This window comes from Archocentrus centrarchus, chromosome 14 (genome assembly GCF_007364275.1).
Source record: "Archocentrus centrarchus isolate MPI-CPG fArcCen1 chromosome 14, fArcCen1, whole genome shotgun sequence".
In the NCBI taxonomy this organism is placed as follows: Eukaryota; Metazoa; Chordata; class Actinopteri; order Cichliformes; family Cichlidae; genus Archocentrus; species Archocentrus centrarchus.
Genome location: NC_044359.1, coordinates 1,492,985 through 1,506,989, shown reverse-complemented (window position 1 = coordinate 1,506,989; position 14,005 = coordinate 1,492,985). Strand labels below are relative to the sequence as shown.

At 41.1% G+C, this 14,005-nt stretch overlaps 1 protein-coding gene across 2 annotated transcripts in view; it reads right to left on the bottom strand.

The window, feature by feature from the left end:
• The window catches only part of LOC115791590 (glutamate receptor 1-like), a 118,392-nt gene extending 105,347 nt beyond the window's left edge, over positions 1-13,045 (bottom strand). For both annotated transcript variants that reach the window (XM_030745719.1, XM_030745714.1), the window contains exon 1: positions 12,807-13,045. In XM_030745719.1, coding sequence (XP_030601579.1) covers positions 12,807-12,921 — 115 coding nt within the window. In that variant the 5' untranslated portion in view covers positions 12,922-13,045. The remainder of the gene's footprint in view (positions 1-12,806) is intronic.
• Between the last annotated feature and the right edge of the window lie 960 nt (positions 13,046-14,005).

Sequence of the window (14,005 nt, the reverse complement as noted above, 5' to 3'; positions counted from 1 at the left end):
TGTTGTTGCACTGAGGCGTGTGGTTGTACTGCAGTGTGTTGTTGCACTGAAGGTTGTTGTACTGAAGTGTGTTGTTGTACTGAAGTGTGTTGTTGTACTGAAGCTTGTTGTTGCACTGAAGGTTGTTGTACTGAAGGTTGTTGTTGTACTGAAGCTTGTTGTTGTACGGAAGCTTGTTGTTGTACTGAAGTGTGTTGTTGTACTGAAGTGTGTTGTTGTACTGAAGCTTGTTGTTGCACTGAAGCTTGTTGTTGTACTGAAGTGTGTTGTTGTACTGAAGGGTGTTGTTGTACTGAAGGTTGTTGCACTGAAGCATGTTGTTGTACTGAAGGTTGTTGTACTGAAGCTTGTTGTTGCACTGAAGCGTGTTGTTGTACTGAAGTGTGTTGTTGTACTGAAGCTTGTTGTTGTTCTGAAGTTTGTTGTTGTACTGAAGCTTGTTGTTGTACTGAAGCTTGTTGTTGCACTGAAGTGTGTTGTTGTACTGAAGCTTGTTGTTGTACTGAAGCTTGTTGTTGCACTGAAGTGTGTTGTAGCACTACTGAAGCTTGTTGTTGCACTGAAGGTTGTTGTTGTACTGAAGTGTGTTGTTGTACTGAAGGTTGTTGTTGTACTGAAGCTTGTTGTTGCACTGAAGGTTGTTGTTGTACTGAAGTGTGTTGTTGTACTGAAGTTTGTTGTTGTACTGAAGGTTGTTGCACTGAAGCATGTTGTTGTACTGAAGGTTGTTGTACTGAAGCTTGTTATTGCACTGAAGCGTGTTGTTGTACTGAAGTGTGTTGTTGTACTGAAGGTTGTTGTTGTACTGAAGTGTGTTGTTGTACTGAAGGTTGTTGTTGTACTGAAGCTTGTTGTTGTACTGAAGTGTGTTGTTGTACTGAAGCTTGTTGTTGTACTGAAGTGTGTTGTTGTACTGAAGTGTGTTGTTGTACTGAAGCTTGTTGTTGTACTGAAGTGTGTTGTTGTACTGAAGCATGTTGTTGCACTGAAGCTTGTTGTTGTACTGAAGCTTGTTGTTGTACTGAAGTGTGTTGTTGTACTGAAGATTGTTGTTGTACTGAAGAGTGTTGTTGTACTGAAGCTTGTTGTTGTACTGAAGTGTGTTGTTGTACTGAAGCTTGTTGTTGTACTGAAGCTTGTTGTTGTACTGAAGCTTGTTGTTGTACTGAAGCATGTTGTTGTACTGAAGGTTGTTGTTTCACTGAAGTGTGTTGTTGAACTGAAGCTTGTTGTTGCACTGAAGTGTGTTGTTGCACTGAAGTGTGTTGTTGCACTGAAGCGTGTGGTTGTACTGCAGTGTGTTGTTGCACTGAAGCTTGTTGTTGCACTGAAGCGTGTTGTTGTACTGAAGGTTGTTGTACTGAAGGTTGTTGTTGTACTGAAGCTTGTTGTTGTACTGAAGTTTGTTGTTGTACTGAAGCTTGTTGTTGTACTGAAGTGTGTTGTTGTACTCAAGCGTGGTGTTGTACTGAAGTGTGTTGTTGCACTGAGGCGTGTGGTTGTACTGCAGTGTGTTGTTGAACTGAAGGTTGTTGTACTGAAGTGTGTTGTTGTACTGAAGGTTGTTGTACTGAAGGTTGTTGTTGTACTGAAGCTTGTTGTTGTACTGAAGCTTGTTGTTGTACTGAAGTGTGTTGTTGTACTGAAGTGTGTTGTTGTACTGAAGCTTGTTGTTGTACTGAAGCTTGTTGTTGTACTGAAGTGTGTTGTTGTACTGAAGTGTGTTGTTGTACTGAAGGTTGTTGCACTAAAGCATGTTGTTGTACTGAAGGTTGTTGTACTGAAGCTTGTTGTTGTACTGAAGCGTGTTGTTGTACTGAAGTGTGTTGTTGTACTGAAGCTTGTTGTTGTACTGAAGTGTGTTGTTGTACTGAAGCTTGTTGTTGTACTGAAGCTTGTTGTTGCACTGAAGCGTGTTGTTGTACTGAAGGTTGTTGTTGTACTGAAGCTTGTTGTTGCACTGAAGTGTGTTGTAGCACTACTGAAGCTTGTTGTTGCACTGAAGGTTGTTGTTGTACTGAAGTGTGTTGTTGTACTGAAGGTTGTTGTTGTACTGAAGCTTGTTGTTGCACTGAAGGTTGTTGTTGTACTGAAGTGTGTTGTTGTACTGAAGGTTGTTGTTGTACTGAAGCTTGTTGTTGTACTGAAGTGTGTTGTTGTACTGAAGCTTGTTGTTGTACTGAAGGTTGTTGTTGTACTGAAGCTTGTTGTTGTACTGAAGTGTGTTGTTGTACTGAAGCGTGGTGTTGTACTGAAGTGTGTTGTTGCACTGAGGCGTGTGGTTGTACTGCAGTGTGTTGTTGCACTGAAGGTTGTTGTACTGAAGTGTGTTGTTGTACTGAAGTGTGTTGTTGTACTGAAGCTTGTTGTTGTACTGAAGGTTGTTGTACTGAAGGTTGTTGTTGTACTGAAGCTTGTTGTTGTACGGAAGCTTGTTGTTGTACTGAAGTGTGTTGTTGTACTGAAGTGTGTTGTTGTACTGAAGCTTGTTGTTGCACTGAAGCTTGTTGTTGTACTGAAGTGTGTTGTTGTACTGAAGTGTGTTGTTGTACTGAAGGTTGTTGCACTGAAGCATGTTGTTGTACTGAAGGTTGTTGTACTGAAGCTTGTTGTTGCACTGAAGCGTGTTGTTGTACTGAAGTGTGTTGTTGTACTGAAGGTTGTTGTTGTACTGAAGTTTGTTGTTGTACTGAAGCTTGTTGTTGTACTGAAGCTTGTTGTTGCACTGAAGTGTGTTGTTGTACTGAAGCTTGTTGTTGTACTGAAGCTTGTTGTTGCACTGAAGTGTGTTGTAGCACTACTGAAGCTTGTTGTTGCACTGAAGGTTGTTGTTGTACTGAAGTGTGTTGTTGTACTGAAGGTTGTTGTTGTACTGAAGCTTGTTGTTGCACTGAAGGTTGTTGTTGTACTGAAGTGTGTTGTTGTACTGAAGTGTGTTGTTGTACTGAAGGTTGTTGCACTGAAGCATGTTGTTGTACTGAAGGTTGTTGTACTGAAGATTGTTATTGCACTGAAGCGTGTTGTTGTACTGAAGTGTGTTGTTGTACTGAAGGTTGTTGTTGTACTGAAGTGTGTTGTTGTACTGAAGGTTGTTGTTGTACTGAAGCTTGTTGTTGTACTGAAGTGTGTTGTTGTACTGAAGCTTGTTGTTGTACTGAAGTGTGTTGTTGTACTGAAGTGTGTTGTTGTACTGAAGCGTGTTGTTGTACTGAAGTGTGTTGTTGTACTGAAGCATGTTGTTGCACTGAAGCTTGTTGTTGTACTGAAGCTTGTTGTTGTACTGAAGTGTGTTGTTGTACTGAAGCTTGTTGTTGTACTGAAGTGTGTTGTTGTACTGAAGCTTGTTGTTGTACTGAAGTTTGTTGTTGTACTGAAGCATGTTGTTGTACTGAAGTGTGTTGTTGTACTGAAGCTTGTTGTTGTACTGAAGCTTGTTGTTGTACTGAAGCATGTTGTTGTACTGAAGGTTGTTGTTGTACTGAAGCATGTTGTTGCACTGAAGCTTGTTGTTGTACTGAAGCTTGTTGTTGTACTGAAGTGTGTTGTTGTACTGAAGCTTGTTGTTGTACTGAAGTGTGTTGTTGTACTGAAGGTTGTTGTTGTACTGAAGTGTGTTGTTGTACTGAAGCTTGTTGTTGTACTGAAGCATGTTGTTGTACTGAAGGTTGTTGTTGTACTGAAGCATGTTGTTGTACTGAAGGTTGTTGTTGTACTGAAGCATGTTGTTGTACTGAAGGTTGTTGTTGTACTGAAGCTTGTTGTTGTACTGAAGTGTGTTGTTGTACTGAAGCTTGTTGTTGTACTGAAGTGTGTTGTTGTACTGAAGCTTGTTGTTGTACTGAAGCATGTTGTTGTACTGAAGGTTGTTGTTGTACTGAAGCATGTTGTTGAACTGAAGCTTGTTGTTGTACTGAAGCTTGTTGTTGTACTGAAGTGTGTTGTTGTACTGAAGCTTGTTGTTGTACTGAAGTGTGTTGTTGTACTGAAGGTTGTTGTTGTACTGAAGCATGTTGTTGTACTGAAGGTTGTTGTTGTACTGAAGCTTGTTGTTGTACTGAAGGTTGTTGTTGTACTGAAGCATGTTGTTGTACTGAAGGTTGTTGTTGCACTGAAGCTTGTTGTTGTACTGAAGCTTGTTGTTGTACTGAAGTGTGTTGTTGTACTGAAGCTTGTTGTTGTACTGAAGTGTGTTGTTGTACTGAAGGTTGTTGTTGTACTGAAGTGTGTTGTTGTACTGAAGCTTGTTGTTGTACTGAAGCATGTTGTTGTACTGAAGGTTGTTGTTGTACTGAAGCATGTTGTTGTACTGAAGGTTGTTGTTGTACTGAAGCATGTTGTTGTACTGAAGGTTGTTGTTGTACTGAAGCTTGTTGTTGTACTGAAGTGTGTTGTAGCACTGCAGAGGCACCACGACACATCACTCGACCTGCATGGTGCCGGTCTGAGAACAGGTCCCACTGCAGGACGTGGCGCCCTCATAAAGTCCGATTCTGACAGTTTGGACAGAACATGCACACGAGGAGCCGGCCGAGGTCATTTTGTTCATTCTGTTCCTCCTCGCACAAAAGAGCAGAAATCAGTCCTGCTGCTGACTGGATGCTGTTGAGATCTTGAGAATGTGCTGAGGACACGGATGTGCCATCCTGGAGGAGATAAACTACCTGAGAAACCTGCAGGTATCATCTCACGCTACCAGCAGTGACAATGAAAGGAAGCAAAACCTGAGAAAAAGAAAACTTAGCCAGGAGGGAAAAGCAGAGAGCAGTGGTCTGCGGCCAAAAGCATTCCTGTTTGGGGTCATCCTGTTGTTGCCTCTCCAGTGCTCCTCTTGTCACTTTCATTTGTAGCAAAGCAGGTGAAATGGATTCATAATGGTTAACGCTCTGGACAGACTGATACCCCTGAAGTTTAACTGACTTTGTGTTAAACTGTGTTCCCTTCATTTATTTTATCACTGTGTTTAAATCCATTCAGGGATCCTTGGAGATTCTTTGTTGGAGCCTCACTCAGTTCCTGCTTTATAAACTAGTAGTTAAACAAAGTAGCATTTGTTCGTATCTGTCTTTGTTCAAGTCACATCAACACATTTACCAAATAAAAAGAAATCAAACTTATTCTGTAGGCTGATTAAGTACAATTATTAATGATTAATCAATTAAAAAAAAAAGCTACCTGCTCAGTAACCCACGACACCTCACTTTTAAACTTAGAAAAACAGTGAAAAGACACAATAATCATGCATAATATCAATCAGGATACAAAAGGTAATATTTATAAACCCTCTTCCTTCATCACCCCGAGGAACACAAACACCAAGCAGGACATTTTCCACTGTTTATGAGACCAAATTCACTGAGCTAAAGACGGCACACCTTCAAAATAAAAGCTCCAGTATTTATAATCCAATGCTGAAGAAAGTGCACATAAAAATATTAAAAATCAAAGACAATCTATCCAGATACACCAGATTATGATAAACATCATTTTTAACCACACAACCAAAAATCATCCAAATATTCTGTTTCAGATACCCCCCGCCCCCCCTTCTGTGTGATGTCATAGAGTAGGCATATACCCAACACAGTCATCTCAGCCACAGGTGCTCCATCCACCTGCTGATCACATATTCTGTTGAAGTACAGCCAATCAGAAGACAGTCAGCTTAAAGGGAGAAGGCTGCAATCTTTTTTAGACCAGTATGAGATAAATAAGAATTATTTTGAACCCTGAATCATGAAAATCTACTTTAACGAAATCAGGAATTAAAAATATGGAGCTGGAAATGAGCACAATAGGCCCACACTGTTGGTTTACATCTCCTATGTCAGAATGTCAACTGCATATCACATATCCATCCATCCATCCATCCATCCATCCATCCATCCATCCATCCATCCATCCATCCATCCATCCATCCATCCATCCATCTAATTTCCTAACTGCTAATCCAGCGCAGGGGGCTAGAGCTTATCCCAGCTGTCAGAGGGCATGAGGCAGCCTATCATAGGGCACATAACACATATCAGATGTTATATGCAGCTTTAGTATACTTTAAAGGGTGTAGCCTTATTGGCCTTAATGCCATCAAGGACTAACTGCCAAAGTGTCTTAGTGGACAAGGCACTGGTCTCCTCAACCAGGGATCGTGGGGTCAGGTCTAAGTGGGGTGCTAGATGTTCCAGACCCAATAAAATAAGTGAAAGGACTTCCAACGGTGTCCATTAAAGTAATCAGTAAACTGCAGGAAGACCACATTATACAAGAAAATGAAGTTAACAGAAGAGAGCCTGTAAAATCTCCGCCTCTTTCTGACAAAGATTGTGTTATATCATTGTGATGAGCTTTCTTTGAATATTCAGATCAAATGATTTTGTAAATAGGTTTCTGGCAATAACATAAAAACCAGTTTTCAGGTCAGGGTCCCTTGAAATTAATACCGGTGTCCCACAGGGATTCAGTCCTGGTCCTCTTTTATTCACGCTTATAAACAAATACCTGTTACACAAAACTTTAATGTAAATTTTATGTAGATGATAAAAGATTTGATGTGGCCACTGTAAATCTAACATCTGCTGCTGATACTCTTCATAAATCTGTCATCAAACATCAGTTCCTTCTAAACTCGTCTAAGATCACTGAAGACTTTTTCAACCTGCTCTCCAGAGCCAGACCCTTCATGTCCTCACAGCTGGAACTGCTGCTTGCCTCTGACTGGATACGAGACTCATGTTTAAGACACATATGGAACAAGAAGAAAACTGGAATTAGCACTCATTCTGGTTTTGTTCTACGAAGATCATTCTACAGTTTACAGTTTTGATCAGCATTTGAATATTGTTTATATGCAGCCACCTTAAATACTCTTGGTTTTGCTTAATCTTCTGCACTGCATTTTATTACTCAGCAATCTCACAAATGATTGCAGTTTGTACAAAAACATGGGTTGGTGTAATAAACTCAGAGAGCAGGGAGGACTCAAATGCAGGGCATCAGGAGGCAGAGTCAGGTCTGAAATGTAGGTCTTTAATCTCTGCAGGGATCATACATGAAGGCAGTCAGTGAAAGCAAACAATGCAGACAGGGGGCTGTAAGACAGCAAGGCCCCGAAAATCAGATCATACACAAGGAAAATAACTATGACCCTGAAGATGAGGAACATTGTAAAGCTGGAATACTGAGAGTCCAAGGGTGCTTTATTTAAAAAAAAAATCTCCTGGCACTTTTCTTTGACCTCGTAGGAAAATATCAGGATGGGAAGGAAAAGTGTGAAGGACAATTTCAGAGGACTTAAGTAAAAAGAAGAACAGTGGTCAGAAAATCTGACCTCACTTACACCAGACTCCCCATCAAATGTGACATCAGATTTATGCTGAGTTCAAACTACAATGTCCAGAAGATGGACTACAAAATGAGCCGAATGAGTTCTGGCCCTGTTATGAGGGAAGTGGAAACATCTGGAGAGAACAGGTGACAGAACACACAAATGAGACACGGGAAGCAAGCACAGAGGACGAGGGATCATCAAAATAAAACAGGAAGTGAAGAAACATTACAACAACAAAACAGACATCAAGACAATGACACCAGAACCAAAGAAGGAAGTAACCAAACGGGAGAGACAACATCGAAGACTAGACACAGGAGGAATAACAGAGACCAGCACGCAAGACCACAGGGAAGCCAACACGAGGGAAACGGGAACTAAAATCAAATAACTATGACACAACTCATGGAAGAAACACAAAACACACACACTCATGTAGCCTGTGCAGTTTCTGCCAGCGTAACTCCTGTTCTCCTCTCTGTTTGGATTTCTATGGCTGAAGCAGAATTCCCTCCATCCACGAGTCAGCTGACCCAAAGCAAAAATTCATCCATGATAATCCTAAAGGAACCTGGACTACAGCAAACCATCAACACACTTTAATGAATTAATATAGTTCCTGTTCTGGATTCATGTTTTTCATGGAAGTCAGCACCTCCACATGAATGTAATTGCTTTTTCCAGCAGTGTGAAGTTCAGCTGTGTGTTTAACAGCTTGTTGCTGAAAATTCAAACTGTATCAGCAGATCATGAAAATGCAAAACACACATATAATTAACATGTAAATCATATGTGCAAGTTTGTCAGTTTTGTCAGTCATTTTCATAAACGGCCCGATGGTGAATCGCTGTGAATTATGAGTCAGACTGAGCTCTTCTCCCTTCATTAAGGAAGCTCCGGTGTATCCTCTGCTAAAGGGGGTAATAAAGGAAGCTTTGAAGCACCTTTCCTTAGCATTTAGAGACTTTGGCCAGCTCTGCCACAAAAATACTTCCAGGTCACTTCCCTCAGTGGGGAACTTTCCTAACTACAGCTGACTATTCCATAACACCCCAGGACGTATTATATATTTATTATATATTTGGTCACATGACTTAATTGGACTTCTTCTCAGTGAACTGGGCTACAGTTTTTTTTTTTTTGGCTAGAAATACAATCAGGTCTCATATTTCACTCCCAGAGTTTAAAGGCTTATTTTTATGTATTTGCAATCACACTTGCACATGTTTTTCTTAATTTCTGTATCTGTGTATTATACATTTCTATCTACTTTAAACTTTATATATTTGAAGTTTGTCTTGAAAAACAAATCTCAGTCTCAGTGGAAACCTGTTTAAATAAAGGTTTTATTAGTAATAGAAATAAAGTAAAGTTTGTTGTGTATGCTTTGGCCTAAAATAAAATCTGCTCACACTAAACAGTTTGGGAAGTTTTATTAGAATCATTTATGATTTATTCATCAGAGTTATGAAGGCTGGAGGCAGTCCATCTGCTGCAACAGAAGACCTCATTGGTTCAATAAAGACATGCAGGGAAAACCAATGTTACTGATTTTCAGTGCTGAGGCGCTCTGGTCTGGTATTTGGGGTCAGACCGCCACAGTGATTATTCCAGTGAAATGAAAGTTAGTTCAACTTGATGCCACATCAGCACCCGACCCGAGAGGAAGCAGCAGCAGGAATGTGGACCAGTGGACTGATGAGTCGCATTTAAACTTCATTTTTACAGAGTAACATGCTCTGCAGCCCACAGCTGCTGAATGTGAGCCGACCAGTCGAGGATCAACGTGAGGACAAAAGAGGGAACAGGAGTCAGTGAACGTCTGTTTACTGACCTCAGGAGTGAGGACAGAACACTGGACTGAGCCACGGCTTTACTCCAGCTTTCAGCGCTGTATGAAGACGGTCACATGGACAACATAACAGAAGTACTGAGGATGCAGAATACTCACTCACTACTTTGTAATAACTGCGTGTAAGGTCTTCATTTAATACAACTTTATATGTCACTACTATCAGATGGGATATTGATAGTTTTGATCACTGAGTACTGTGCAATTATATATTATAATTTGGTCAACAACTTGAGTGAATCGCTGATATGATTTAGTGTCAATAATTCAATTTCATCAGCAGAAGCCTCAATAACTGCATTTAACCGAGGCTGAAGTTTCTCTCCACGCTGTGCATGAACTGAGTCCTTGGATCCAGATTAGTTTGTGATATTGAAGTTTACACATACTGAGAACATCAAGATGATGGCTCACAGTTTTTCTTGTTCGAGTTTTAGATGTATTCTGCCCTCATAACAATAAGAAATCCTTCCCAAACATCCCAAATTTAGTAAAGCTGGATTTTTGTTCCTTATAGTAGATGAATATTTATATAGTTCAGTATGAATACTTTAACCTCAGTAAAGTATGTGAGCATTGCTCCCACTACTGGTCTTAGTTGGCAATTAATTTTCTTGTAATACATAAATTGGTGGCATCTGTTTAATCCCATATGGGGTGCACTGTTTAAGCATCTGCAAGCTGCTTTGCAGCCCACCTCCGCCCCAGCTCCTACTCTCAGGCTGCATCTGACTTAATCAGTGTCAAGTTTGTTGTCACTGATCTGGGGTCTGCTCTCCCAGAACAGAGCCCTGCCACCAAATATAAATTACTACAGAACGTCTTTTTACTGTAGTGGTCCTGACTGGAATAAGGTTAAAGCACCATATGTACAAATACTTGTTATGTCAGCTGACCTATTTCTGGATTGTAAATCTTGTGTTGCTCATGTGATAGGGTAGGACGTCCTTATGGCAGGGTTGGTGATTTAATCCCTGGCTTCTTCTGTTCCCACACCAATGCATTTTGGAGCAAGAGAACCACACCATCTATGTGAGTGTGAATGAGGCAGAAAGTGCTTCACAACCTGCTCAATAAGTAACTGAACTATTAGGGTACAAATCTCCAGGGATCAACAAGCTCTTATCTTAGCCTATAATATCACATCATGATGTAATAAAAGGTACACTTAGAAGAAGTATAAATCACCAATTAAACATAGAGATATAATAGCAAAGCAGAAGTACTTCAGTGCAGCATTTGAGTAAATGTACTTAACCACTGTAGTACACATGTACAGTGGCCCGTGCAGACTGCTTCTTAATACAAATCTGAGTGAAATCACTAAAGCTGCAGGAAATGCTTGAGAGTAATGAAAAGGTACAGTTAAATTTAGAAATATGATAAAGTCATTCCAAAGAAAGATTGCAGGCTCCTCTCTAACAGTCCCATCAGCCAGGAAGTCTCAAAGGAAATTATAGGAACCATCAAACAGACAAAGTCAGGATTATCGTAGCACATCATCTTATAATAAAAAGAAAAAAACCCACATAGTTAAAATGCTAATGTGTGAAATTAGAGCTGCAATCATTAGATGATCAGTCCTCTGAGAGAAAATTAATCCACCGGCTCCTCAAACAGATGTCTTCACACATTTCAGCAACAAATAGACTAAACATCAGATCAAGCTGAAAGGTGATTGGCTCATAAATTAATAGCTCATTGTGTAAAACCCTGTTTTGTACATGTAGTCTACCCTGATACCTATCATTTGACTGTTCTAATCATATCCATTCATAATTATTAGCGGTGAGAAACGGCATACCTATAGGATTCTGTCTATGGTCCTGGGTACACTTTTCTTACTGTTTATTAGTACAGATCGATCACATTCCAATATGATGCTGCAGTTCTGACTTCTATATTCATATGACGGGGCGGGGATCATAAACTATAATAGTCCCATGTAACTCTGTCCATGGTCCTGAATCCCATAAACAGAGTCTGCATGACTGAATAATTCCATTATTTTTATTACATAAATCATAAATTTTGTGTTTGTAAAACTTAACAGGAGAACTCATTTTGTATATTTATGTCTAAGGTGCTGATTCCTTTAGTTCTCTTTTTTATTGGTTATATTATCTGTTTAAAAAACAAGCCCTCATGTAGCTCTCTCCTTGGTGCTGTACTGTATGTCTTTATGTCCTTTATGTCTCTGTCCAAGGTTCTGATTCCAGTATTCTGATAGAAAACTTATATGTAGCATTTCTTTCAATAAAATAAACCCATAACATTCCTAAATGTCTGTCCATGGTGCTGAATATTACCATTTGGCTTTATGACTACATATATGGTGCTGATTCTGATATTTGTATGACAGGAACCTTATTAATCATCCAGAACATTAATCTGATCCTATAATAAGTCCCGAATCCTATAATAGGACAGTAATAAGCTCTGTCTACATCTCTGTGATCGACTGCTGACCTGTCCAGCATGTATCCACCTTTCACCCTGTGTCAGCTGGGATCAGCTCCCCATCTCCTCCACTCATGGAACCCTGCATGGAACAAGCGGATGGTAATCTTGCTAATCATAGCACAGGTAATGTGACTGTGCCTGTGGTGCTAAAAAAACAATCTATGATTGTGTCCAAGTTGCTGAGTCCCCTATTTGTGGATAGGAAAATTTTCTATCTCTATTTAAGGCCACGATAGTTTTCCTACAGGAATCATTAAGATCATATTTAGCAATAAAAATAAATAAAGGTCTTGTGTAGTTCTGTCCATGGTGCCTCGTCCGACAATAGTTCTTCATAACTCTGCCCATGGATGTGAACCCAGCATTACAACCCACAGTGCAAATTAGAACATTAGAACATTCCTATGTGGCTCCGTCCTTGGTGCTCTGTGTGTGTGTGTGTGACATATTTTATCATATATATATATATATATGATAAAATATGTCACACACACACACACACACAGATATATATACATCTGTGTGTGTGTGTGTGTGTGTGTGTGTGTGTGTGTGTGTGTGTGTGTGTGTGTGTGTGTGTGTGTGTGTAAACTCTTTTTAACAATATTTAATTGAGCGCTGTCATTAGTCATTGACTCTGTGTCTCTGTCCACGGTCCTTATTTCTATGATATTCCTGCCCCAGAGAGTTGCACTGTCCACAACAATATTTACTCGTATGCATTCTGAAGCGCCTCAATAACTGCTTCACGTCATAGTGGGAATACTAAACTGCATGTTGCACGAATATTAAAGTGCTACAAGCAAAAAATATTGTCTTTTCTTACGTGAATACATGACTCCTAACTTAGTGTAAGTCATAGGGGAGTCCCGACCACAGGAGCGCGATGGTATCAACAACACAGGAATATTCGAGCAATGCTGGATCAGCGTTAGAGGAAGCAGCACTGAGGATGTTACACTGGCGCATGAGGCTTCCACAAATGAATTCAAGTGATATGAATATGTTGCGGAATCAGTTTATAATGGGAGTTGGGAGAGGCTGAATATTTAGCACGCCTACATTAAAAACAAGCACTGCGTCTGAGTGAGGAAATTTTTGAATGGAATGCAGCGGCTCCTGGAGCGCCCCTGGGCGCAGGGACCCCACCGCCCGCCGCTCACTCACCTATGTTGATGTTACTTGGGAAACTTGTGCCGCTGCAGAGCCCAAACAGCAGCAGTAGCAGCGGCGGCGGCAGCGGGAGGAGGACCGAGGGGACCGGGAAGCTCTGCAGCCGCATGTTTCCTCCAGCAGACGCGGAGCAACCGGCGTAATCCCATTCACACCTGGACCGGCAATGATCCTCCGCAGCCCGGCCACAGACTCGCACATCCACCGGCAGTCCGCGCACTCCTCTCTCTTTATCTCTGCTCTCTCTCTCCTGCCCCCTTTTCAAACATCCATACTTGGAGCGCAGAGCTCGGCTGCCGCGTCGACTCTGACTCTCAGTGTTTGTTCACCGCTTCTGTACTCCCCCCCCCCCCCAGCCCCCCCCCCCCCCCCCCCCCCCCCCCCCCCCCCCACACACACACACACACACACACACACACACACAACACACCCCTCAAACGCGCGTGCGCGCATACACACACACACACACACACACACACACACACACACACACACACACACACACACACACACACACTCCAAAGAGCTGTACACATCAATCAGGTGTTTTTTACAGAGTGTGACAGATTTCTGATGAGAACCATAAAGTCCTTAAAAAGAATTTGCCAGACGTGAAAGAACAAACTCAGACTCCTGCTGTGAGGAGGAACCGTCTGCAACATGCAGGGACGTGTTTATTGGGTTTGATTGGACTTGTGTGTTCTCGGCTGTTTTTCAAAGAGACAAAGAGTCCATTTTGAAAACCAGACGTGCGCTGCAAGCAGGACTCGAACTTCCGCGGGGAAACCCAATTAGCTTATTAAGTCCAACACTTTAACCGCTCGTTAACTATCCTCCCAAGTGAGGAGTTATAGGTTCAAGTCCCATCTAGGGAACAGTGGTCTGATAGGTCCAGTGTATGTTTGGTGGAGCCAAGAAAGCCTTCTTTTCTATGATTCCATGATTGCCCTTTAATATTAAAGTCTTGTGGGTAACATGTGTGACTTCAGTCTGTAAAATGAAGATCACTGAAGAGCCAAAAACTGCAGTTCCTCTAATGTCCACTTGAGGCTCCCGCAGTGAGTCAGTCCCCATAGATGCCCATGTTAAAATTTCACAGCAGAAAAAAACATATTTACAGCTTGATACTAAAAACAGCCATATGTGGAGGGAATGATTTTTCCTAATGCACCTGTTGAAACAGTTAAAGCATA